Source organism: Hipposideros armiger, unplaced genomic scaffold, assembly GCF_001890085.2.
Source record: "Hipposideros armiger isolate ML-2016 unplaced genomic scaffold, ASM189008v1 scaffold_84, whole genome shotgun sequence".
Classification (NCBI taxonomy): Eukaryota; Metazoa; Chordata; class Mammalia; order Chiroptera; family Hipposideridae; genus Hipposideros; species Hipposideros armiger.
The window spans coordinates 425167-452819 of NW_017731434.1; the positions used below are offsets into that span (position 1 = coordinate 425167).

General features: G+C 38.0%; 1 protein-coding gene across 1 annotated transcript in view; it reads left to right on the top strand.

The window, feature by feature from the left end:
- TNNI3K (TNNI3 interacting kinase) overlaps positions 1-27653 on the top strand; it is a 298768-nt gene that overhangs the window by 86469 nt on the left and 184646 nt on the right. Inside the window, exons 7-13 of the mRNA XM_019643990.1 lie at positions 716-854; positions 7464-7608; positions 7695-7799; positions 12609-12703; positions 13283-13432; positions 26785-26871; positions 27444-27500. Of these exons, the coding sequence (XP_019499535.1) occupies positions 716-854; positions 7464-7608; positions 7695-7799; positions 12609-12703; positions 13283-13432; positions 26785-26871; positions 27444-27500 (778 nt within the window). The remainder of the gene's footprint in view (positions 1-715; positions 855-7463; positions 7609-7694; positions 7800-12608; positions 12704-13282; positions 13433-26784; positions 26872-27443; positions 27501-27653) is intronic.

Below are 27653 nucleotides of genomic sequence, written 5' to 3' on the forward strand. Positions count from 1 at the left end.
TCTTTGATGCCACATAGAAAGTCAAAATAGTTGTGGAACTTCAATTCACTTTTATGCTGACACCTCAGTGGTCAAGACAATTGAGAGGTCCTTCCATAACTTATTTTAATGACACAAATGCATCCTAACTTATCTCTCGGGATCACTGTGATGATTTCTGAAATTCCCAGGGGAGGCAATGTTAGGTTTAGGGAACATGTAAATGATTTAAAGGAATACCATAAATTATCTGAAAAAACCCTGGAAGACTTCTAAGTTGTTTAATACTTCACCTCTCTCTGTTCTTTTGAATATGAATCAGCTAATTGGGGAAGATGCTGAGGACTCATACACCTATCTCCCATTTACAAAAAAATCTAGAAAAGAACCCAGAACTCCAGTGCAAGACAGCTATCAGTGACCCACGAATGGAGCTGCTGTGAAAATCAAGAATCTAGTAAATACTGCTGGCTCTACCCACAAGACATTGGGAAAGATTGTTCAGACTTTATATACAATGAAGACCTAACCCTGAAATTGCTGTAGTTTTGAATTTCTTGTTAGGTGATATAATAATAAGTTCCTTTTTCTTTAGGCCACTTGTAGGATTATCTGTTATTTTCATGTAAAAATAACTTAAGAGAAGGCCTTAACAATATGTCTTCTTTCACATTGCTGAAAGGTTTGCATTATTGTTTGACCTTTGATACTAATTCTAAATTAATGGATCTTTTAGGTAACCCGCCTCCTTTTGAAATTTGGCGCTGATGTAAATGTAAGTGGTGAAGTTGGAGATAGGCCCCTACACCTAGCATCTGCAAAAGGATTCTTTAATATTGCCAAACTCTTGATGGAAGAAGGCAGCAAAGCAGATGGTAAGATATGTTTAGAAGACCTTTAGTATATTTTACTTTACACATACTTTTTACTTGTACTTTATTTACTAGAGAATAATCTTGAAGATGATTAATCCTGTACTCATCTACTAATTTTTTCTACAAGTTCTAATTTATTATCTTTAATATATTAATTAAACCTATGTGTTGATCCTTCTTTACACATCTTAACTCATCTCTTAATATATTAGATACTGTGGTAAAAAGTAAGGGGTTTTCCTGGATAAATTATTCCTATTTGTTGTTATTCACTAATATTTTATTTTGTTTTAATTGAGATAAAATTTATAAACAGCAAAATTCTCAAAACTTAAGTGAATATTGAATTAAGTGAATATTTACTTATGCATACACCCATGTAAAAACCACCCAGGTCAAGATATAGAGTATTTTCATCTAGAAGGTTGAAAAAATTTCATCTGGAAAGTTGAACTCGGGAAATTTCCCTGTGTCCTCTTCTCAGTAAACAGCTTTCACCACCAAAGGTAATCAATATTCTAGCTTCTATCGCTGTAGGTTAGTTATTTCTGTTCTGGCAGTTCATATAATTTTGTGACTGCCTTTTTTTGATCAACACAATGATTTAGACTTTTATCCATGTTGTTGCATGAATCATAGTTTGCTGTATTTTATTGCTGAAGATTGTATGACTATCCCATAATTTGTTTATAATTCACCTCCTAATGGACATTTGAATATTTTCAGTGCTTGGCTTTTATGAATATAGCAGCCAGAAACACTTTTATTTTTATTCAATTATTAATATATATGTGGAATTGCTGAATCAAACAGTATGCATGTATTTAACTTTTTAGGCATTTTCAGACAGTTTTCCAAAGTGTCTGTACTTTTTTTTTCATTCCCTCAGTGATATATGAGAGTTCCAGGTATTTCCCACACTCTCCCAATATTTAATATTACTATTATTTTTAATGGAAATAGAGTTGGAATGTGAAATGACTGGGGAAAAGAGTTTCAGAATGCACAGATAGATTTTATGTGGAGTTAATAGAATAGAATTTTCTGCAACTTTTTTATTTTTTAAATTATAAAATGAATTTTGGAAAATTGATTAAAAGTAGAGTATTGAAAAACGATCTTTCTTTCTCTTTCCTTTTCCCTTCCTCACGAACTTTATTTTGACACAGATTCACTCAGAGTTACATCTTGTCATTAAATTCTCTCAGGCATATCCAACATTCTTTCATTGACCCCCCAAGAGACCTAATTAAAAGCCCAGCTGTAGGAGCTGCTGGCCTTTGCAGCAGAAATGATGCACATTTCCAAAAGGACAAGGTTGTCAGAGCTCTAGCACTGCCAGTTCTTTGGTCCAAAATTGAGATTGATATTCAGTTAATAAAGGTAATCAATGTTTTCATTTACTCATAAGGAAAATACAAAGCCCCCCAGAGACAACTATGACTCGAAGTTAAGGCACTTTCCAGTTTCCATGTTGGAAACAGGGCCATTTTATTTTGCAAACTTTGAGCAACATAGCTTGTATCATTTACTGCGAGCCAGTGTGCAATAACTCAGGCATCTTCTTTATAGTATTATCATAAACAACCCATGCTGTCAGGACACAAGGAATGCAGTTCCTTGGACCTTGTTTAAGTAGTCTCTTTAATTCTGTTAGTTTAGGATAGGCAGAGGTACACCTCTGTGATCAATGAACACATAATTGTGTTTTCGAAACTGCCTTGCTCTTCCAAGGAGTCAGGAACTGGTTGCTTTTTTTCCTTTTGTTACTGATGTCAACCTCAGCTTTTTATTCCTCTTCACAATTCCAAAGTTCAGTGGTGTCAAAATGAATGTCATTTATGATCAGCATGTCTCCAGGATCAAAGGATTCTTCTACAAAAGCATTGAAAAGTGTGCTGCACCTGTATTCCCCCTACATACCAGCAACATATGATATAATTTTTGACAATTTCTTTCAGACTGACACAAGCACTACATATGCCTTCTACTATTCAATCATTTAAACAATCAAGAGAGCATGACTCAGATTGTAAAGTTTGTTTTTTTTTTCCTTCTAATACACACTTGATATTTTAGTACCTTTTGCACTTCAACCGATTGCAAAGAACAAGCCAGAAGATCTGTTGTGCCAATGGACACTGCACAGGGTTTATTATCAGCTTGTTCACGTATTCCAAAATGTAGCTAAGCCTCCAGATGATTTATTTTAGATCTGGACCTTGCTCATGGTAAATGGACGTAAAAGGAAAAGTAAATGAGTGACCCCAAAAGGAGCGCAATTTGAAATCTGACATTTACAGTATGTTTCCATGGTAATAGAATGTCACAAATGAAAATAAATTCAGGTTATGAAATTAGCGAAAATGTAATTCTGAAAGCAACCTCTTCAGTTCAGCATGTTTGGGAGACTGACCTATTCAGTCATGTATGTTTTAAGTCTCTAGCCTTCTTTCCTTGTACATCTTAGGGCAGTGAAAGAGGAGAAATGTAATGCTTATTGAATGAGATTTGAAAAGGTCAAAATATTTCTGGACTCCATAAGAAGAAAATGGTGATACAGTCCTTATAATATTTAAAATTCAGAATTCTTAAATGTGTTGTCATCTGAATGTTAAATGCCATAGTACTTTTAACATGGAACTGGGTATTATAGAAAGTCACAAAAATTTCTAGGGCATGATCAGTAAGAGGAAGTATTTTATTTTTTAAAAATATATCTTGTCAGAATTATTACGTGGATTTTATTTTTGAAAATTTATTTAAGACACACTTGGGAGTTGCTTTAGAGAGCTAATGGGATGTGCTGACATTTTTAGGTTAATATGTAATTTTTTTGTTTTACCTTTAAGATCAATAAAGGTAAAAGCAAGTAGTATCATCTATTCGCCCACCTATTCATCCAATCTTTCTTTCAAAGGACATTACTTAACACGTACTATCTTCAAAGTAGAGGACTAGGCACTAAATATTTTCCTAATTATGATTTACATGTATTTATTTGCTTGAAATTCTACTTTATTTAAATCTCTCAATGTAATGTTAAGTTAGAGCAAATAGAATATTACTCAAATCTAAGATAAGATATAATAATATGTACACTTTTTTGTCTTTGCAAATTGTTCTAAGGCAAAACTAAGTAAATCACAATGACTGAAGCATAAATATAGGTGTATACGCATAAACTCTATGTCTGATCCACATTCCTCCCTTTGGTGGCATTTATATCTTCTTTGATGGGAAGAAAATCTAGGCCACTGCAGGTCATTCACCAAGTAGATCATCTTCTTTGAAGTTTATTGATTCCACTAGAGAAGAATAATGTTGGGTGGGGCCAGGGATGGCCATAGGCAAATTATGAATGAATGGAAGATTGTGCTGCATTCTGCTTTACAATGTCCCCCTGAACCTCAAGAGCTCTTACGTGACCTCCAGATGCCCTGGGCTCCCCACTGTTCTCAGGCATTGACTCACAGTATTGACTTTCCCTGGCTTCCAACAGAACGTGAACAAAGGGAAAGTTTCATAAAAAGGAAGATAATCAAAATAACCAGAAATATTCTTCTGAAGGAAGGGTGTCCTTCCGAGTCACTCATTAATAGAGAAGATTCAAAGATTTATTTTTCAATAACAGCCTTGGGAGTAGGAGGTCAGTGACTTTGTTAAAGATTTCCCTTTGGCTTAAGATCTTGCAGAAAAATAAAATGAGAATCATTATCTACAAATATAGTAGTCCTACATCAGTGTTCATTAGATGTTAAATGACAATTATAACAATAGTAGTAATAAACTGCTTGCACATTTTTTAAATTAAATATTATCTCCCCTTTCTTTCCCTTTCTATTTTCCATCATTTAAAAAAAATGTTTTTCTCATCAGTTCTTTCGGTTCTATGGATTATTTCCACTATGTCAGGTTGCCAAACAAATGTATACAAGTAGACACTTTGGTCAATGTTGTTCAAGCAATAGTTCGCTGTAATCAGAAGTGTCTGGACGCTGATGGTAACCACTTTGAGCACCTCTTGTGTTTGCAGAAGTCAAACATGACTTGTATTCACCTTTTGTTATCAGTATATATTGAGTATTACAATTTTAATACAGTTTTCATTTCTTAAAATGTGTATACATTTTTGGCACCCCCTAGACAGATGATAGATGATAGATAGATAGATAGATAGATAGATAGATAGATAGATAGATAGATAGATAGATAAATACTAAATGAGGACTAATGTGGTTTGTTAAGGGCCATTCTTTTCAATTTTGAATAAAGCACCCTGTACAGATGGACAAAGTAATCAAATAATAAAACAAATGGCTATAGACCAGTTGATCTAGTTATTTTAGTTTTAAAAATTGTGCTAGAGCAGATCCAGAATTTAGCAGCTTGGTGTTCCGTTATTATTATTTGAGGCCTGTAATTCTTGACTATTCAACTAGCTTGTAAGTTATTTGAAGCTATAGACTCTGTGCATCTATCGCTTATAGGACTTAGCAAACTTCTAAGAGAGCAATTAGTGAAATGGGAGAGTAGACATTTTTATTAAGCATCTAATATTTGACAGGCATCATGCTGGAAGCTTTTCAGTTGTGTTCTCCTTCAATCCTTGCAGCACCCCCGCAACAATAGTGTTACTACGTCCATCGTTACTGATAAGAAGCCAATACCTCCAACACAGTGCCTGGTGCACAGTGGTCATTTAATGCCAGTTAAGAAATGAGTATGTATCAGTCTGGGGTTCTCATTTGCAAGCACTGGAAAGTAACTCTTGCTAATTTAAGCTTAAAGGGAACATATTAAAGGATATCGAACAGCATACAGAATGTTTCCCAAGACAATGTTGGAAAGCCAGGTTTGGAATCCTCACAGTGAAGAACTATGTCCAAAATCACATTCCAGAGCTTGTCCTATGAAGACACACTGCCACCCCTGCTAGGCACACACCCCAACACTGGTGATTCTGGCACCAGCAGTGTGGGGCGCTGAATCTATGACTGGAATCACCATTGCTGAAAACTGGTTGGAGCTATTCCACCCCTGCTGCATTGCCCAGGTGGATTAGGCTCTGCTTTTTTAGTCATCAGTTCCGATGTCAGAGTCTGATAGAATGTGTTGATTTGAGGAGCCTACAGATAAGTGTCCCAATCATGGCACTGTTGGGAGGAAAACATTATGCTAGAATAACAGGCCTAAACCCTCTGCTAATCCTGTTCCCCGGCTGCAGAGGAGACTAGTAAAGCGTATTTTCAGTTGTGAGAGAAAGAGCATGGTCTTGGCCTCCAGTGAATACTTTCAGTATAGAGAATTCCCCAAATGTCAGAAGAGGTTATGAGGCGGGTAGGCCAAAAGGAAGGACAAATGCCCACCCATGAGTAAACAGTTGAATGTTAAGTAACTTAGGTAACACAATTAATGGGTCTGCCTCACTCTAAAGCAGTGGGTCTCAACCTTCCTAATACCGTGACCCCTTAATACAGTTCCTCATGTTGTGGTGACCCCCAACCATAAATTTATTTTCGTTGCTACTCTATAACTCTAATTTTGCTACTGTTATGAATCGTAATGTAAACATCTGATATGCAGGATGTATTTTCATTGTTACAAATTGAACATAATTAAAGCAGAGTGTTTAATCACAAAAACAATATGTAATTATATATTGTGAAATATTTATAATTCATGAAGTGTCGTTTTACCTCCAATATTGCTGCTTTCAACACAGCAGCTGCTTTCTACACAGTAGCTGCTCTCTACACATGTGTGACTGGTCCGCATAAGTACATTATGGTGCCAACCCTGTCACATACACCTGTATTTGTACAGGGTGTATGTGACGGGTTTGGCGCGATGATGTCATCACAATGGGTACTTGTGTGTGGGCGTATCTGCATGTGGGCGGACCACCTGGAGACGGATAGAGGAGCGGTGTCTAGGTTCCTAAGACCATCGAAAATACGTGTTTTCCAATGGTCTTAGGCGACCCCTGTGAAAGGGTCGTTTGACCCCCAAAGGGGTCGCGACCCACAGGTTGAGAACTGCTGCTCTAAAGCTTTATATATATATATATATATATATATATATATATATATATATATAGTACTTTTATACTATAATATGACAATTCCCAGTTAAGGGTATGTTACAATCTCCTCAACAGTGTTGTAAACATCCAGAGTGCTTGGCTCCACCCTAAACTATTGGACTGAAACCTCTGGGATGGCACTTTGGCCAGGATCTGTAATTTTTAACATTCTCCAGAGGAAAAAAATCAATTTGAAAGGAGATACTTGTGAAATTAAGGCCATGAGTACCGTTTAGGTGCTTATTAGTTTCCTGAACTATTCCATTGTGCAAGGGAAATTTGATTAGGTGCATCCCATAGAATTTATGGGAGCTAGAAGAAAGCCTGTTTAATGCATTAATAGGCAATAGAATATAATTATAACTTTTTAAATTGGTTGCACTTAATTTCCTTTATTATTATCATTAATTGGCAATTTCCAGTAGTCTCTCAGGCACTTAGAAAAGCCCCTAACACTGCTCATGAGAAGCCTAAGGAACAGAGGATTCCAGGTAACATGCTTTTTCCATTTTTGTTCATGACAGTGAACGCTCAGGACAATGAAGACCACGTCCCACTTCACTTCTGTTCTCGCTTTGGACACCATGACATAGTGAAGTACCTGCTCCAGAGTGATTTGGAAGTTCAGCCGCATGTAGTTAATATTTATGGGGACACCCCTTTGCACCTGTGAGTAGGATGTGTAGTCCTAGAGGTCCTTCAGGTATGTGGCATGCACCTTTTTACTAGTATCAACACATTTTCTCTGACTCTAGGGCATGCTACAATGGCAAATTTGAAGTCGCCAAGGAAATCATCCAACTATCAGGAATAGAAAGTCTGACTAAGGAAAACATCTTCAGTGAAACAGCTTTTCACAGGTAAAAGAATATTTAAGTGCACTAGCCACTAAACTTAGCTGACAGCCCATGACACCTGCGGTTGTGTACATAAAGCCATAACAAATAGTGGCAGATGTTGTCATCAGGGAGCGGGAGCAGAGGGTGGGCAGAGGACAAGGACCAGAGCTAGATGCACAGAAGAAAAGGTAGAGGCAGATGCTACAGTTAATACAACAGATGGGGCCGGAGCCAGATGCTGCATTCCTGGCAGCAGCCACAAAGACAGGGACTGATGTTGCCAAGGCAACAGGCATAGCAACATCTGTAAGCATATTGCTTCTACTCCACTTCACTCAGCAGAAAGCTGCCAAAAGGGGCAGGGCCCATAATCCTCCTCCGACAAGGATCTCATTACCAGAATTCATCAGCATCAAATGTGACACTTTTTTCCTCAACACTTAAACCTTATGTGCAAATGTATCTACCTATCTAAGACATCCATCTGTCAGCCTACAAAGGCTTAGTCAGGGTGGCCGCTGAGATACCTAAGAAGGCATTAGCTCCTTTCCAGGAACCCATGAGAGTCCTTTGCAGTGTGCTTTTTGCTGTAGAAAAGCACACTGAAGGAGCAGCTAGGTTTGGAAAAGTATTAACAAAAAAAGAAAGAAGGAGAGAAGGGAGGCAGGGGGGTGGGGGGAAAGGTTGCCAATAATTCAGAGCTATAACTCCCTAATATGTCCAAAAGGAAGGCACCTTCTTATAAAATTTGAAACCCTCATTTCTAATGAGCTACTATTTTGCTATAAAAATAAAACATAGTAATTTGAATTTAGTACATCTTGAATATAAGATCATTTACCTACACGTTACAGATTTCTTGGCTAGTTTGCAACCTCTAAAAAATGTATTTGGGACGAATATGTTATCTACATAGTGTTTCTATTACACTGGTAAATAATAAATATGAGACTTTTTTTCATACTAACTTAAAATTAAGCGTGTGCCTCTGCATCAGGCATCAACCTGTCAAATTTCACTTGGATTTCCACATTTTTTTCTTATCAACCAAGAGGTCAGCAAAAAAAGGAGGCAAAGAAAAGTATCATTGATGGAGTAGTGACTACTGGATTACTTGCATCCATTATCTTATTTAATCCTCATAACCATTTTATAAAGTTGGATTTGTTATCCCTCTTTTACAGATGAGAAAATCAAGGCTCAGGGAAGCTAAGTACCTTGCCAGAGATTCTTATGGCTGGGAAATCATTCAGTAAATGCCTGCCTAGTTCCAAAGCCTGTGTTTTTTAATATATCTTTACATTCTAGCACCAAAATATTTTATCCATTTCCTAAACACTCTGTAACAGAACAGATGCAAGAACTCTTCAGATCATGCCCTCAGTCAAAATGGATCAGTGGGACTTGTCACTGAAAGGTACAATTGGCAGAACTGATACATATGGTTGCTGGTGTCCTCTTTCCCCATAGGTCATGCTTGTTAAGGCTGACACCTCAGGCTAGCTTTCAAATCATTTTGCTACTCTGTGAGCATAAATTGGAACCAACTATAATCAGAGGGTGGTTGTCACCTCCAGAAGATTGTCTATATGACAAGATTAGTAAACGGAGTTAAAAGTATGTATTCAGTTGTTTTATTTTGCACAAGCCTGTATCTACTAGAAATAGCATATTAATACTTTTATTCTATTTATTTTAAACACATATTTATAAATGAAAGATTCCTTTTATATGAGGTGTTCACTCTGATTATGAATTCTTCTATATACAAATCACAGTGTGTTTATTTCTGTTATTGTTTTCATATGTGCATATATATGAAAATATATATAAATACAAGTATATACACATGTACACACTTATGTGTATACATGTATGTATGTACTCAGAGATCATCATTTCCTGTAAATAGTTGCTTAGAAAAGGAACAATGAAGTAATTCAAACAATAGAACATTAAAAGTATAGTGTCATAGGTACTACTTATAATTAATGCTGATATACTCTATTGCACTTAGATGGTAGTTTTTACTTACTGAATTATTCAAGAAAGATTTATTAAGATCCTGACTTGTGTTGGTGCAGGTAGGGACATTAAGATGACAAGAGTCCTTCCCCTTCTTAAAGGAACTCTTGTAAGGTACCAAGTTAAGCAGAGGTGTGCCGATTACCACGGCAATGTGGTAGGTGCAGTAAAACCTAAATGGCAAGAAGCAGAGGAGATAACGATGAACTCAGCCTATGGTTCATGACAAGACTTCATAAAGGGAACAACAGTTCCGTTAGATAAATAATGGTGTCTCTTTAGAAAAAATAAAAGCATTTTATTAAAGAAAAAGAATTTGGGCAAGGCCATTCAAAAAAGAGGTAACAGTAAGACCCAGGGAACTGCCTCTTCTAGAACCAAGTCTGGAAGGATAAAACACTATTTTCCTGTGTTCTCCTAGGAGACTCAACACTTCACTTCTGGAATACATCTGATACCAGCTGTGTGTGAGCTTTTCCCACACCGAGAAAGTCTCTAATTCTCTGCAGGCACCAAGTGGGTGTCCTAGCATTCCATCCAGTTCTGACACTACATAACTTAAGTTAATGTCATACCCCACAAGTTGAGGGCTCAGTCCCCCAAGACTGATCCCTACTTCAGATGCCAATCGTTAGGCCAGGTTATCACCTATGCTTCTGACCCATTGGCTCTAAATCAGAGGTTCTCACCAACCCCTGCTTGGGATTGATCATTTGCTACAACTCACAGAACTCAGGGAAATATCAATAGTTTACTTACTAGGTCACCAGTTTATTATAAAAGGATACAACTCAGGAATGGCTAGATGGAAGAGAAGCATACAGCAAGGTACGTGGACAGGGATGTGAGGCCTCCCAGCACACCGATGAGTTCACCAATCCAGAACCTCTCCAAACCCCGTGCTTCAGGGACTTTCATGTATAACCTGGGCACGTTTGATTAAATTATTTGCTATTGGTGATTAACTCAACCTTCTTCCTCTCTCCCTTCTCCTGATGTTGGGTGATGGGTTTGACAACCCTCTCTAATTACTTGGTTGATTTCTCTGACAACCATCCCTCAACCTGTGGTTCTCTGGGGCTTTCCAAAAATCACCTCATTCACCTAAACACAGGGATGGTTGAAAGGGGATTGTTAGGAATAACAAAAGATGCTCCTTTCACTTTTATCCCTCTGGAGCTATTTCAGAATGGAGGACAAAAGACCAAATATTGTAACAAAAGATCCCCCCACTGCTCTCATTGCTTAAGAAATTGCAAGAGTTTTAAGAGCTCTGTGCCAGCCATGAGGTTGAAGACCAAATATATATTTTCATTATACATCACAATATCACAGAGTCCCTTCCTTTAGCCATGATTTAGATGTGGTTCTGCCCAATGTTAGCCACCTCCAGTCACCCATCATATACCATATAGCTCCCTGGAGTTTAGAAGTAGAATATTGCTAATGAGCAAGTGATAGCAAAAGAAGAGGTATGAGGGAAACTATAGAAAAAGAAAATCTCAGAGAATTACTAGTCAAAAGCTAAAATCCAGTAGTCATTACTAGGCATGATTTATCTTACATAAAATATTTTTTCTCTATGCACCTTAGTTTTCAGGGTAAATAGTGGAAATCAGAATTTCAATTAACTCTTCAGCATGTCTAGTTAGAAAATTTATAAGAATCTTATTTCCTTTGTGTCCTGAAATATGTTAATTTTCCACAGAAACATTCTCCCATCACGAAAGAGCTAGCAATGAATACTCTTCTATAGCTTATAATGTACTTCCATAAGCATCAATTCACTTGAAATTTCAGCAACAGTGTGGCAGGTAGAAAAAGTATTATTAGTATTTTATAGGTGATAAACTAAAACTCAAGGAGGTCAGAGAACTGGCCTGAGGTCTTCTGGCTAGTTGTATGTGCCAGAGCTCTAGGTTTTTAACTCCACAATCAATGCTTCCTGAATAAAATGACAATTTTTAAATTTTGCCCTCTGACTGAGGAAGTCTCCAGAGAGGTGGTGCAGAGCTTTCACAGGGAAAAATTTTAGACCGTGACCTGGATTTGACTAAATCTCATACGGCTTTCCTGGGTTCCCCCATTCGATTATCCTGCAGAATGCCTACGTCCTGTAGTTAAAAATACTTGGAACTCTTGCAATATTGTCCCTCCTTTTATGAAAAAGGATTAATATCATAGGAAATATTTGTTAAGAAAATACCAGGCAATACTCTTTTCTTGAAGGCCCAGACATGGGAAGCCTCAGGATTTCATTCTGTATATGCTGGGTTTTCACCACCTCCTCCTCTTTCATTCCCTCCTTCTCCCTTCTCTGTCTCTTGGTACTTTTATATACACCAGTATCTAGAATAGCCTGGGTAAATCAGGTCTGTATTAGCTTTTTTAGGGCTGCCACACAAAATTCCACAGAGTAGGTTGCTAGATCACCAGAAATGCATTTTCTCACAGTTTTGGAGGCTGGAAGTCCAAGATCAAGGTGTCAGCAGGTTTGGCTTCTTTGAAGCCTCTCTCCTTAGTATGTAGATGGCCATCTTCTCCCTGTATCTTCACATGGTGGTTTTTCTGTTCCTATCATCAATGTACTAACCCCCCACTTCTTATAAGGATACCAGTCATACTGGATAAAAGCCCACCCTAATGATTCCATTTTAACTTAATTAGCTGTTTGAACTGTACCTCTTTAAATATAATCACATGGTGAGATTATGGAAGTTAGGGATGCAACATATTAATTTGGGGGGCATGCAATTCAGCCTGTAACAAGGGCCTTCTATTTTATTGGTGGTGTATTTTTTGCAGTGCTTGTACCTATGGCAAGAACATCGAACTGGTTAAATTTCTTCTTGATCAGAATGTCGTAAGCATCAACCACCAAGGAAGGGATGGACACACAGGTAAGACTGTGGTGAGAACATCACCGATTTCTGATGCCTATCAATACTCTAGAACAGTAGTTGCTCAGGAAAGAAGGGGCAGTGGGAGTGGTCAACCCCAATGGGGAGGGATAGTTTATCCATTGCATCATTTACAATTGATAGTCCATGGTGATAATGCAAAGCAGGCTGACTTTGGGTCAGTTTCATTATTATGTTAAATTATCTACATCCCTTATGGCCTGCACCAGGAAAAGACTGATGTCACTGCATTCCCCTTGGTTTGCTGCTCTTAATTGATTGGGGTCATTGTTCTTTGATTTGTAGCAAGATGCTAACATCTATTCTTAGTAATTACAGTGGGAACAGAAATACCAGAAATTGTGCTCTACAAAAAGCAGTCTATTTAGAAGATCAACTAGAATAGGATACTTCTTTTGCTTAAAGTATATAGTTTGCTTAGTAATAAATTCTTTATCAAAGAAATAAATCCTTGCTGTATATCTCTGGCAACAATGTTAGTATGTGATAATGACTCTTTTGAAAATTGGGGTTTTGTTTTCCTCTTTTTTCCTTTTGCACATTCATATTCTGTCATAGGATTGCACTCTGCTTGCTACCATGGCCACATTCGCCTGGTTCAGTTCTTACTGGATAACGGAGCTGATATGAACCTGGTAGCCTGTGATCCCAGCAGGTCTAGTGGTGAAAAGGATGAGCAGACATGTTTGATGTGGGCTTATGAAAAAGGTATATTTTTCATCATTGCATTCTCTATAGTGATACTTGGAACTGTGTGCATAGATTATGTCAATGCATCAATAATTATTTTGCTTGCATGACTTGTACATTTCAATTTCTCAGTAGATTATATTGAAGTTTTGGGGACTTGGATGAAAGAGTCCTATAGATCATCACTAGGGAAGAAAACACCTGAGTTACAGCTGAACTAAAGGCATTCTAGGTATTGGCACTTTGAAAAGAGAATGTGCCATCACACTCCTAGGTACTAGAAAAACAAAATTGTGACACGTAATGATAGTTACTTCCTTAGAGTAGACATAGAGTTACATATCTACATATCTCCTACAGAGTTAGACACAGAGTAGACATATCTCTTATGTAGGGGGATTTTGATGTGGATTCACATTGTTTAAAATGAAATAAATATAGAGAAAGAAAGAGAATATGTGTCAGATATAACTCTGCCGACCATGCATGCCTGCACTAGAAAGAGTAAGAGAGCCAATGATTAGCGCTTAAGTATAAGTTTACTTGAACTCGAAACGATGAGAGCTTGGGCTCTGATGTGAGGACACCTGGGTTCAAATCAAGCCATGATCTTTGATCTTGGGCAAGTTATTTGTTATTGCTGAACTTCAGTTTCTTCATCTGAAAAATGAGGATAATAACAACTTCTATTATACTTCACAAGATTGTAAAGAGCAAATGAGATAGTATGTGCAAATTGCTTGCAACAGTGGTTGGCACAAAATAAGCACCTAATAATTGGCCTTTCAGTAATAATAACATTGGTAATAGTAGTAGTGTACACATAAATATGATTAATAATGAATTCTTCATTTTAAGGGAAAGGATACTGGAGACAATCAGAAGGTGAAATCGCATCTTTATCATTATTACGAGAGCTGTACATAAGTGAGCTCTATACATGTAAGCTCTTATGGAGCTTAAATTTCCAGACAAGAGATGGCTGGCTAGTGGTCGGAGTCATTCTGAAGATAATAAAAAAATCTGTTGGACATTTAAACACAATAAATAAATAAATAAATAAATAAATAAATGATTTCCAGACAACATGGAACAATACACATTGTTATTGAAATCTGAGAGGTACAATTAAGTACTGTAAAATATGTCAGACTTTGATGCCTGCATTGTCTTATTAGGATGTTTAAAGAGTGTAAAGGAGTGCTCTTATCTTTTTAAATGCTAGAATCTTAGAAGACAATGTGAAAGGAGAGCAACTAGATTTCTCAGGCCAGCAGGTGGCTCTAAAAAGTTACCTGACTGAAGCAGGACATGAAGGTCCATTAATAAAAGAAGAGATGGAATTTGATGGATAGAAATAGGGAGCTGTTGTAAGCACAGAGACAAGGAGAAAGAAAAACATATAGGCCGGAAGACTGCTTAGTGAAAAAATGGTATCGGAGTTACCGTAATAGAGACAATGGAACAGACATGGAATAGCAGGTAATGAGTTAGATATGGGCCTGTTGTGTTTTTTACTTTTTATTTAAGTTGTATAAATACTCACACACACGTTTGCACGTTATAGTTCAATGAATTCTCACAAACTGAGCTCACTCTGCATCCAGATGAAGAAATTGGTCATGGGCAGCACCTATCAGCCCCACTTACTTTTTCTTCCAATCACTCCCCAAAAAGGATACCAGTGTCTTTTTGGGGCATATATTCGCTTTACCTCTTTCTGTAGTTTATATGAAGGGAATGTTATGTATGTACGTATTTGTGTCTGGCTTGTTTTGACCAACAATTTGTGAGATTCATCCATATTGTTGCAGGTAGTTGTAGACCGTTCCTTCTTGTTGTATAGTTTAATATTTTGCAACTATATCACGATGTATTTATTCATTCTACTGTATAGAGGCATTTGGATAATTTTAATTAGGGATTATTAGGAATACTGTTGCTGTGAACATTCATGTACATATCTTTTGATGAATATCTGTATGCATTTCTGTTAGGTGTCATGGCCTCTTACTTTATATAAAAGAAATTCTATAGTTCTGTATTTGAGTATCAATTGGAAAATCGTACCTATTCTGAAGCTTCAGAAGGCCTTACTAAGTTCTATTTACTCAAAACACTGCATTTATTCAAGTGATTCTCAGACTGTCTCTTAGGGAATTTGAGTTTCAGAGAAAGACTGTTTACAAAGCATTAGTCTTCCGGAAGACAGCTCAGAAATAGCGGCTGCAGCTAGCTCTTCTCAGGGGTTGAGTTTGTTTGTTTTTAGTTGATTGAGAGTGATAGTTGAAAACTGGTTTTACTTTTTTTTTTTGTAGACTCTCACACTTTATGAAACAATGAATTATTGTGGAAGCTCCTAAGATTTCCTACCAATTGACAATAAAAGTCCTTTAGCTTAGAGGACTTAGCCACTGGTATCTGCAACATATGCCATATTTGTCACCCTTATTTGTTCAACTAATATGCCAGGCATCAGCATTGCATTTCATTATTACTATGAATTTTAACAAATTGATTGTTAAGACTCAGGAGGCAGATGGATGCTTTGCATATGTTCTAGGGCAGAGCAAATCAAACCAACAAAATGAAATTGCTGCTATTTTCTTTTGCTGCAGAAGTGTTGCATCCTTTTCACGTATTAAAGGAGGACTGAAATGGCCTTGCTAAAATATTGTCAGCAGTGCACTGCCCCTATTTTCTTTGGATGAAGAAATGCTTTCCTTTCCCCCTTGGAGAGGGAGTCACCAAATTAATGGATGTGGCATGCTAAGGATTGTCCTGAGCAAGTTGGAGACCGAGTTGTAGAAGCACTAAAATTCCACCTGGAGCTCCTTCTTTATGGAGTAGAGAGGATGTAGAAATGGCGCTATCATGGTTTTCTTTCCCAAGAGAGATAAACCAGATGAGAGCCTCATCACCAGGGTGTCTATTGGAAAAGGAGTATTTTTGGATGTGACCAATTTAAATAGCTCATCCTAGTCTACTACCTAACAGAAAACTGAGACTCTTTCTCAGTAGCATCCATCTTTGTTTGAATGGTTCCAAGACACATTTTTCACCTGACCTAAATAAAATTTTTACCTGATCCTGTCTCTGCTATTCTGATATAGTATGTTCAGGGGTCCTTTGGAGTTCTGGAAGAATCATCTTATTTTCTTTTGCAATACTTTCAGAAAATATTTTACTTACCATTGCTCCCTGCAGAATAAGATATGAAAAGTACTTTCTATTTACATAATCCTTTAAAAAATTGTATTCACGCATAGTTGGTATACAATGGTATATTAGTTTCAGGTATACAGTATAGTGATTCAACATTTTTATACTTTACAGTGTGGTCTCCTGACTATTCTAGTAATCATCTGTCACCATGCAATGTTGTCAAAATATTATTAACTGTATTCCCTCTCACCTTTTTCACCCATCCCCTATCCCTGCCCTTCTGGTAACCATCCCTGTCATCTCTATTTCTATGAGTTTGTTTGTATTGTTTTGTTTGTTCATTTACACAGTCCTTTTAGCCTAAAGATATCAAAATCAATCCTGGAAATAATTTTCCTGATAACTTTGATTCTACACAGAAGCCAACTAGTTAAGTTTCAGTACTTCTCTTCCAGACTGCTCAGAGCTCCAATTTTACAATATTTAGAGTATTTCCCCTCTCCAAGTCTGCCCCTCCTTCTTTTCTACTATTCCATCTGAAAGTAGCGATAGCTGTCTCACTCACTTGGATTTGTTCTGCCCTTTCCCTGGGGTACAAAGGACTTGTATGAATCAATTTAAATTGGCCAAAAGAAATAGCCAGCAGCCTGCTTATGTTCAAATCCCTCTGCCCTAAGTACCTGTATGGAAAAACCATTGAAAAGACCTACACGTAATCATACATCCATTGCATTAAAGATGAAACTGCCAAATTGAAAAGATCTCAGCCAATTAGAATTGATCACATAGCTCAATAGTGTGTCTGGCAGTTAGATTTGAAAAGGCTGCATTTGACAAAGAAAATCACTCCTTTATGTCAGTCTGTTTAGGGTCAGAAAATAACCCAAAGTAAAAACAGAACTAAAAAGTTCTTATTTGCTTCTATACTGACACCAGTTAAAGTAATTTACAGAGGGTTCTATCCCGATATCTAATTACCCAGAATACAATATTTGTATACAACAGAACCACTTTAACTCATAGTGACAGGGAGCTGCAGTTGGAGAATTAGTGAGTAAGTGAGCAAAAACAATAAAAATCAAGGCTCCTGTACCATGATATATATTTTATTCATTCTTTTTGACAAGTGTAGTATTGTGTGAATTATTTATAGTAAACATACTATAGTGCATTCTCTAAAAGTAATGAAGTCTTCCAGTTGTGGATTTCTATACTTCTCAGCCAGTAAAGCATAACTAAGAGATGGGGTGGAGAAAAGTACTAGGGAGCAGAGGTGAATTCATTAAATATTTTGATAAATTTTCATCAGTGGGTTATAAATTTCCAAGTTTGTTCTGTATTGAATTCTAACCTATTTGGACTTTAATGAACCTAGTTTATTTTAGTGAATCTAGTTTTGTGTGCTAGGTTGGATTAGGGCTTGGGTAGAGGAAGAAATACACAAAAGATTTAGATGGTATATAAAAATCTATGCGTGGTTTCGTGTATACTGATTACATTTCTACATGTTTAGTTACTCTCTTCATTAAAAATAAATAAAATCAATTCTCATTAGGCTGGGAAGAACTTTCAATCTTCCAGGGAGATAACACATGAAAGTACTTTTTAAAACATAATAACTATGTAAGAAGCCACATACATTAAAATAGAAAGTAGAAGATAATGTTCATTCATTAAGCACCAATTATACACAAGGTCGGACAATTAAGTTCTCAAACTCATCCTAGAAAAAGTGCTACATACCTCATTGCTGAATAGCATTATGGTCACCTTCAAAGTACTCCCCTTGGGAAGCTATGCACTGATGCTAGCCTAGTCCACCCTTCAAAACACTTTTGGAACTCTTTTTCTGGAATGACCATCAGAGCTGTCATCGTATTACTCTTGATGTCCTGAATGCCATCAAAATGTCTTCCTTTCAGTATTTCCTTTACCTTCAGGTAAAGAAAGAAGTCATTGGAGGCCAGATCAGATGAGGAGGGAGGGTGTTCCAATACAGTTATTTGTTTATTGGCTAAAACCTCCCTCCCAGACAGTGCCATGTGAGCTGGTACATTGTCGTGATGCATGAATTGTTGGCGAAAAAGTTCAGGTCATCTAATTTTTTCACACAGGCTTTTCAGCACTCACAAAGAGTAAACTTGGTTAATTGTTTGTCTAGTTGATACAAATTCATAATGAATAATCCCTCTGATATCACAAAAGGTTAGCAACATCGTTGGAACAAGTTTGGGAACTTAATTGCTGACCTCTTGTGTGTGTGTGTGTGTGTGTGTGTGTGTGTGTGTGTGTGTAATTTAATTATCCAAATAACTCTTTAAATTGGTGTAATTTTTCTGTTACAAATAGATTAAGACTTAGAGCTGTTCAGTCACACTTGCCCAAACCACACAGCTCTTCAGTGAAGAGCAGATACCAAACAGTGGTCTGTCTTGTTATAGAGGTCAAGCTCCTACCATCTCACTCCATAATCAGATAGATCTAAGTCCATATTCCATCTTGATTACTTAATGACCTTGAACAAGTCATTTAACCTTTCTAAGCCTTAATCTTCAAATTTAAAAATGAATAAGTTAATAACCACTTTATAGAATTCTGCTGAGGGTTAGGGAAAAAATGTAAATGTCTGGAAGTTAGCAAATTCTCAATAAAAAATGGTGGTATCTGTTATTAAGTGCATAGCAGAGGTTCAATCATGTTCCACTTAACTCTCAAATCTCATGATCTAATTTACAACATGCTTTAGTGTCTGGTAAGAAATATAACATACTGGCACATTAAAATGATGGGCATTCTCTATAAACTCACTAATGAAGGGTTTATATCCGTGCCAGACACCACTAGACAGACTTGGAATATGTAAAAGCATGTGTTGTTTTCTTGTATTGATATCTCTTACTTATGACTCAAGTAATACCATTTATTTCAAAACCTCAGGACTGAAATGAGATCAAGGAGATTTTGAAAATTACTTTTTTTTAATCTTCAGCATCTTTTCAACCCATTTTCCAACTATTGTCTGAGAGGTATATTCAAGGTGCAAATAGGACATATCATTTTCCAGCTTAAAATCCTTCACTGGTGCACTGTCACCTATAGGAAAAGTCCCAGTTTGTTCTCATGACATACCCAGTGGGTGTCCATGCTCTGTGCCCTTCCTACCTCTCAGCCCTCACATTCAGTCACTCCTGTCACCTGGTTGACCCCACGTGCCATAATCATCATCACATTCACTAGGTCACCCACATTCACAGGGTGTTCATTCTGAGCCAGGCATGTTATAATCACTGTGTATGTATGAACTGATCAAATCTGCACACTAACCCTGTGAAATAGTATCTATTCACAGAATAGCAATATAAAAGTATGTTATTCCATGTTTCCAAGCCTGTTCTCATGCAGTTCTCTCTGTCTCTACACCCTCCCATTCTCCCCAGCCCACTTCACTCTTTAAACTTCTGATTTCTACTTAGCCTTCAAGACTCAGTTTATCAACCCTCTCCAGAACATCTCCCTGACAGTCTAGCCTAGTGGATATAACCTTTCTTTATGTGCTATCATCATATGCACGTTTCTGTCTCTGTATTTCCCACTTCACACAGAAACACTCTCTTTACTACCAAATTGTAAACTTCTTGGGAGCAAGCATTTGGGCTATTAATTTTTGTCTTTCAAAAACTTAGTTCAATGGCTGATTCCTAATGGATGCTCAATACATGTGTATTGAAGTGAAATAAAATATAAGCCGATATTTCAGTCATAACGTTCTATTTCATGTCTCACTAAATGACATCCGGTCAGTCATAATAGAGTTGCTGTTCTCAAGAATACTAATTACCACTACTCTGTGGTTTCCAGAGGTATGTCTTGGTATATCATAGGTCTCTAATTAGCTGCACAATCCTAATATTCAAATTAATAGGCAGAAGATTTTAAAGAATGCTTCAAATAAAGCTTTTTCTGTGTATTGGAACAATGAAAAATTTTCCTTTTGGCTGGAATGTTTTTTACCTCACTTTTTCCTTAATCAACTCATAGTCATCTTTCAAGTTTAACTTAAAGAACAATTATTCAAGAAACTCTTCCCTGATCCCTCCAGCCTGTTGTAAAATAGCACTAATATGCACATTCACAGCACCCTATACCTTTGCTTCCTAGAGCTTGGCTAAATAAAATTTGAGTGAACAGTTATATGATTATTTTTTTTCTTTTCTATTAGACAGCATTCTTTACAAGAGTAAAGAGCATTTTCTAGTTCAACAGTATATCTCTCTCGTACCAATCATTCATTCAAACAAAAATTTATTACAAACCTGATATGTGACAGACACCATACTAGGAACTGAGGTAAAGCAGTGAGTTAGACAGACAATATCTCCCTGCTCTAAGAAAGTCCACATTTCCAGCAGGAAGAGATAGGCTTCAAGCAAGAAAACAAATAGAAACTATCCGATAATGATAAGTGTATAAGCAAAATAAGGAAACACAGTGGTGAGTAAAAAGTTCAAGGGCACTATTTATAATTGAGAAGTCATGGAGGGCTTTCCTGGGAAGATGTTATTTGAGCAGGTACCTAATGGGTGCTCTAATAAATATTTGTGGAAAGATAGGGAAGGGAAAAAAAGGCCAAATGGGAAGGAGAGAAGAAAAGGAAAGAGGAAAGCTAAATGACTTGGTTCATATATAATGTTCTTTTCCAAAAGTATTCATGCTTGTGTTCTCTCCAGGTGAAGGACTGGTGGCATTCTTGTTTGGGCCTGATGATTAAGGGATAAGAATAATGCAGAAAAGGGGATGTGTGCTCCCTTTCTGTGATATAAAATTTAAACATGTTTCAGGTTCAAGTCATGAGAATAGGTAGCAAGTCTGAAATGTTTCTTTTTTGCCTCTGATTTAATTGACATTGTGTGGGACCGGGGCTGTCAAGAAGAAGTGGAGTCATAGAAGGGCAAACATCAGGAGTCACCCTGTGATCTCACTTTTCAATGCTGCTGAAAGTTAGTTTTTGTCATGATGAGAAGGGGAGATGTAAAATACTGAGCAAAATCTCATCTACATCGTTGCTGCAAAAAATCTGCTCTTTGAAGCAGGTATAAAGTCCAGGCTGCTCCTTTGCTGACCTGGACATGTGGGACTTATGAGGTCAATAGAAATCCCTTGGTTTCTGTAATCAAGACCAAATCTCATGTTCTCTACTTAACCTTGGACCCAGGGGTCCTCAGAGTCACAGAGTCAAGAAGAAGATCTTAGTACTGGCATCATTTATCATGAATATTCAAACTTAGTTCTTAAAATAATTTTCATAGCAAGGTTTCTTCTATGTTTTTAAAATAACTTCTCATAGTAATAAACAGCATTCATTGTTTCTAAGATAAAATGGTGGAGACAGAGAAACAATCTTATAGGGAAATAATAAAAATTGTATTTTTCCTTCTTGAGTAATTATGAATCCTCTGTTGTATACATAAGCACGATATAGATACTAAACTGTCCTTGTAACAGCCCTTGGGATGGACTTGTACCTTAAACAACAATCTACGTTTTAAAATAGAAAGCTATTCTGAAAGTTGAAAGCAAAGAGGTTTGAAGAGGAAAACATCACTGCAAATGTAAGGAGTAAAGAAACACAAGAAGACAAATTAAAGGGAAAGCATGGAATTTGGGGAATACACACAGGACTAAGAGAGTGGGGAACTAGAAATGAAAGAGATTTTAAGCCAGAAGAGTCTCCTTTGCCAAAACCCTCAGGGGCTCCAATGAATAATACTCAGAAAGTGCAAATCATTATTATAACTGCATTAGGCTAATAACATAGCAACCTCCTATTTGGCTAAAATACTTGGATGTAGATAGTAAATTCTTAGATATAGGAAAACATTTTATTTAATTAGTGGAAGTTTGATTATCTCAGGATGTGTTCCATTAGTGTGCCTTGGTTATCTGGGTGTATCCATTATCAGGAGTTTGGCTTAATAAGTCTATTTACTGAGTTCCATCAGGGCATTTTCCGGCTTAACTCTTTGTAGCCAAGTTTCAGGGGTTTCAGGTTTCTTTGCATCCACGTCAGCCGTTTGTCAGAGCAGCGGTAGCAGTGGAGAATCTCCCATATGTGTGTGCCTTAGCCCGCAGTTAGCAGGAGGTGGAAGTCAGGCGGAGATGCCTTCCAGGGCTGAGAGGGCCTCTAGGCACTTCCCTGGCAGCCTCATGCTTACCATCAGCCAGAACCCAGGCACTCATTAGGCTCCTGATGAAAAGCATCCCAAAGATAATGCCAGCGAATGTGCCACTCTGCTGGCAGGAAATTAAAACTGCTCAGAGCAAGTGGAGCCAAGAGAGCTGTTGAAGTGAAAGGTAACATCAAGGGTGCGATCACGGACTTACACAGGCGTCAGGATTCAAGATGTGGCTTTCTGCTTCACTAGGGAAAGCCGTTTTCTCTTGGCTTGTCAGCTGCATTCAGTCCAGCCGCGGAGCCCAGACAGACGAGGAGGTGGGCGCGTGAATTAAGCTCTGTTATGCTTGAGTAAAAGCTTGGGGTGTGGGCTGTTTTCTTTCCCCAAAGATGCCTCTCCTAGGAAAAACAAAAATAATAAAAAAGAAATGTGTTTGTTTGTTTTGTTTCTGTTTTTTTTTTCCTGGTCCCAAACACTTAAAGGCGAGATTAAATAAAAGAAAAACTCCCAAAGCACCACAAGTCTGATTAAAGTGGGGGCAGACAGTGTAGAGAGGAGCAAACAAAACTTCAGAACCTAGGAATCTAGCAATGAGACAGATGAAGGAGTACTGTAATTCCAGGGAGGGTTTTTTTGTTGTTGGTGGTGGTGGTGTTACTTTCATCCTGAGGCTAAAATGGCCGTCGGAGATGGGGAAGAAAGGAGGTGGTCACCAGGAGGCAGCAACAACACACAAAGCGCACTAAAATTTTCATCACATCGGGTGTGGTAGGCAGGGTAATGGACCCCCAAAGATGTCCGGGGCCTGTTCCCTGGAACCTGTGAGTATGCTGCCTTAGATGGCAAAGGAGCATTAAGGTTGCAGATGGAATGAAGTCTGCTAATTAGCTGATGGAGAGAAAGATTATCCTGGGTTATCCCAGTGGGCCCAATGTAACGATAGGAGGGGTCCTTAAATGTGAAAGAGAGAGGAGCAGGCAGGGGTCAGAGTGAAATGATGTGAGAAGGATGCAGCCAGCCCTCGCTGGCTTTGAAGATATAGAAAGAGGGCAACAAGCCAAGGAATGTCAGTGCCTCTAGAAGGTGGAAAAGACAAGGAAACCGATTTTCTTCTAGTCTCTCGAAAGGAGTGCAGCCCTGGCAGCGCCTTGATTTTAGCCTAGTGAGAACCGTGTTTGACTTCTGACAATCAAAACTATATGATGATAAAATTGTGTCATGTCAGCCGCTAAGCTTGTGGTAATTAACAACAGCAGTAATAGAAATAGAATGTATTGATATTTTGAAAATTTATCTGAAGTTCCGTAAAGGAGTTTCCAAGTTCCTTTACAATTCTTAGGGCAAAACAGTAAGTCAAGGAAAGCAGTGAAAAGATCCAAATGGCATATTTATGTGTTAGAACTGTTAGGCATATCACAAATATTATCTTTTTAAATCTTTACGACAGCCTAATGAAGTTGCATCATCAGTTCTAATCTGTAAATGGGAATCTTTTTAAAACGTAAAGCCAATCGTGTCCTTTAATTAAAATCCTCCGGTAGTTCCTATCTCACCTACATGAAAATCCAAACTCATTATTCTAACCTATAAAGCTGCACAGCAACAGTATCAAAGAGTAGACTCTGATCTTCTTCACCTGGGACTCTTAGAAAAGCAATGCTCGGATCCCACGGCACGCCTTTTAAATCAGTATCTCTGCGGGTAGGGCTCAGGCATCTGTGATTTAACATGCACTCCTGGCAATTCTTACGCACATTAAAAACTTGGGGAAGTTCTACTCCACATGACGTGTACTTACCTACTTCTCCAAGCAGGTCTCCTACCACTCTCACCCTTGCTTGCGATGTTCCAGCCACACTGGCCGCCTTTCATTGCCTGAACATGACACATTTGCTCCCATCTTGGGACCTTTACATTGTCAGTTCCTTCTGCCCATTGGGTTCTTTATTTACAAATCTGCCTGTTGTCTAATGGCATTTCAGTCTTGAGGTTTTCCTGATTGTGAGCACAAGAGTCCAGAGAAAGTGCTAATAAAACTGTCTCCTCGTAATCTATGTCTATGAATTGAGAAAATTGCAGATCCACCAGTCATGAATAGAAAGCCATGGATGGGGCCGGCCGAGTGGCACGATGGTTAAGAACTGGCCTGGGACACCAGAGGGCCCCGGTTCAGATCCCACATATGAGGTCCAGTGACACTGCCCTCTACAGCTAAGATGCTGAACAACAGCTTAACCTGGAACTGGGCTGCCGTGAGTCGCCTGTGACGGCGTTGCTGCAGCTCCTGTGGCAGTGGGTTGCCACAGGCTACCGTATGTAGCTGGCAGCCAGCGTGAGCGGCCAGCAGCCGCAGTGAGCGGCCGTCCAGAAGCCGGCGACTGATCTGCCTCGCCCGGGAAGAGCGCAATGATGGTGCCAACNGGCCAGCAGCCGCAGTGAGCGGCCGTCCAGAAGCCGGCGACTGATCTGCCTCGCCCGGGAAGAGCGCAATGATGGTGCCAACGTGGGCCAGTGAAGCGACGTCTTCCACAACTAGACTGAAGAACAAAACGACAGCAACTTGTCTGTTCCCCTTCTCCTAGTTCCCCAGCACTGTTCCCATCCCCCCAATTCCCCAATAAAAATCTTAAAAAAAAAAGAAAGAAAGCCATGGATGATAAGAAAAATGACACTAGTTGTTAACTCTATAGATTTAAATTTTGCCACAAGTTGTTGCAGTTATAATCACAATGTTTTGTTTTGTTTTGTTTTTGAAGAAGCTGGTCTTAGGATGTTACATTTGAAAAAGCTTTCAGTGCTAGTAAATGTATTATTCCATCTCATGATCTTGCATGCTCCATTAGTTTTAATTCTTTTTTGAAAGGAGGATTTGATAAGCCAGCACAAGTCTCAGTATATACTCTACACATAGCTAGGTGTATTCTGAACCAGTGTTAGCTATGATCCCTTCGTGATGGATAAGCACTTAGGGTTTTATAATGCCTAAAGTTTGCTGTTTTTAGAGTGAGTTCTTTTGCCTTTCAAAAGTTTCTTGGCAGGATTTTTAAGGATGACTTTGTCTTCCTCTTGTACAAGTTATTTTTAGTAGATTGTTTTTATAGTTAAAGCATAAAATAGTATCAAAGTTTAGTTCTATTTTAAATTATTGGTCTACTCAGAGGAGCACTTAGCATTTTTAATCCTTCACAATAAGTCTCTACAGCAATTAATAAACCCCACAATGTTGGTAGCATTATATACAGTAGAAATGTATATCTCAGTTGTGTAACAGTCCAGAGGGGCATTTCTGGTCAGTGAATGGCTGTCTTCCATCCCCTAAGGCCTCAGAACCCCCTGCATCCAGTCAACCAATTGGGAGAGTAGAGAAGGCTCATTTGTTTCTTAAAGCGTAGGCTTGGAATTCACATCACTTTTGCTCATGTTCTCTTGGTTAGAATTTGTCACAAGACCATAATTCAATGCAAAGGGGATAGGGAGCTATTGTCCCTGGGTGGGCAGCCATTCCCAGTGACACAATCACTCCGTGAATGGGGAGTACAAATATGGGTGGGCAGCCAGCTGTCTCCTGCCACAAACGCTTATGTAAATTATCTTCGTGTCATGTTATGCTGCAGTTGCCAACCAAATGTAATGCTCAATCACAGCAAATGCATATCTCCTTCCTGGTTACCATATGTGCTTTTCACCCCTTTAATGGTCCCCATATAATACCCTTCCATAACAGTTGATATTTCCTCCTTTAGAAATTCTCATCATTCTTATTATTTGTTCAACTACACTAAGCTTCTTAAGGGCCAGATCACAGTCACCTTGTTCATTGTATCCCCAGTCCCCAACATAGTACCTCACATACAACAGAGTCTTCATGAATTATTTTGAATGAATGAATGTGCTAAATTTCTACTGCAATATATTAATCGTAAGAGATATCCTATGTTTCAAGCTACCTCTGGTCATTTTTGAATTAGGTGGTAAACTGAATAGATCAAACAAAAACTAAGACCCTTTGTCCCTTTTTGTCTTTTCATAAAGGACATGATGCAATTGTCACACTCCTGAAGCATTATAAGAGACCGCAAGATGAACTGCCCTGTAATGAGTATTCTCAGCCTGGAGGAGGTACCCCTGTTTGTATTCCGTTTTTGTTGTCAGTAGAATATTGTTCCTAAAGGTAAACCTGTATTTCTATTACCGTCATTCTGCAGTGAAGGAGGAGAGCACGTCAGATTAGCTTTATTTTTAAGAAAACTTAAGGCTAGGCGAGGCTGAAAATAAAGAAGCCTCCACTTAGGCTGTTTTCTACCTCAGCAACTGCAGTTCCTCCAGGGTTAACGCCCCCTGGACCGGACGTTTGTGAGGCTTGTTCATGACTGGGAAAGCCTGGGTATGCTGAGGGCAGTCGTTTTCCATTTCAGTAACCTATTAAGGCAGAACAGAGGCTACGCATATCCAGACACGAATTTAATATGCTGGAGTCTGCTAGACCTTGGGTTTTTAATCTTTTTATATACTTTCTAAATAAACACTTCCTGTATAGTTTTAGTATCCAGAGAAACACCTGGGTTTAAGCTATAGTCTCATTTGGTTTTCTCAGCGAATTTGTTTGTCACCTGCTGCTTTTTATAATGTTTGACTTTTCTGTGGAAAAAAAATCTGTTACTTTCAACTCTATAATATAATTTGATTTCTAGATGGCTCCTATGTGTCTGTTCCATCCCCCTTGGGGAAGATTAAAAGCATGACAAAAGGTATTTTAATATGGTATAAGTGTTGTATTTTATTACTAAGGATAACAATTGCCTCAACTATGATAACTTTCTACTTCCTTTTACATATTACAAATGATGACTATTTTGTAAGCATAAACAATATTATCAACATACTAATTCTTTCAATAATTA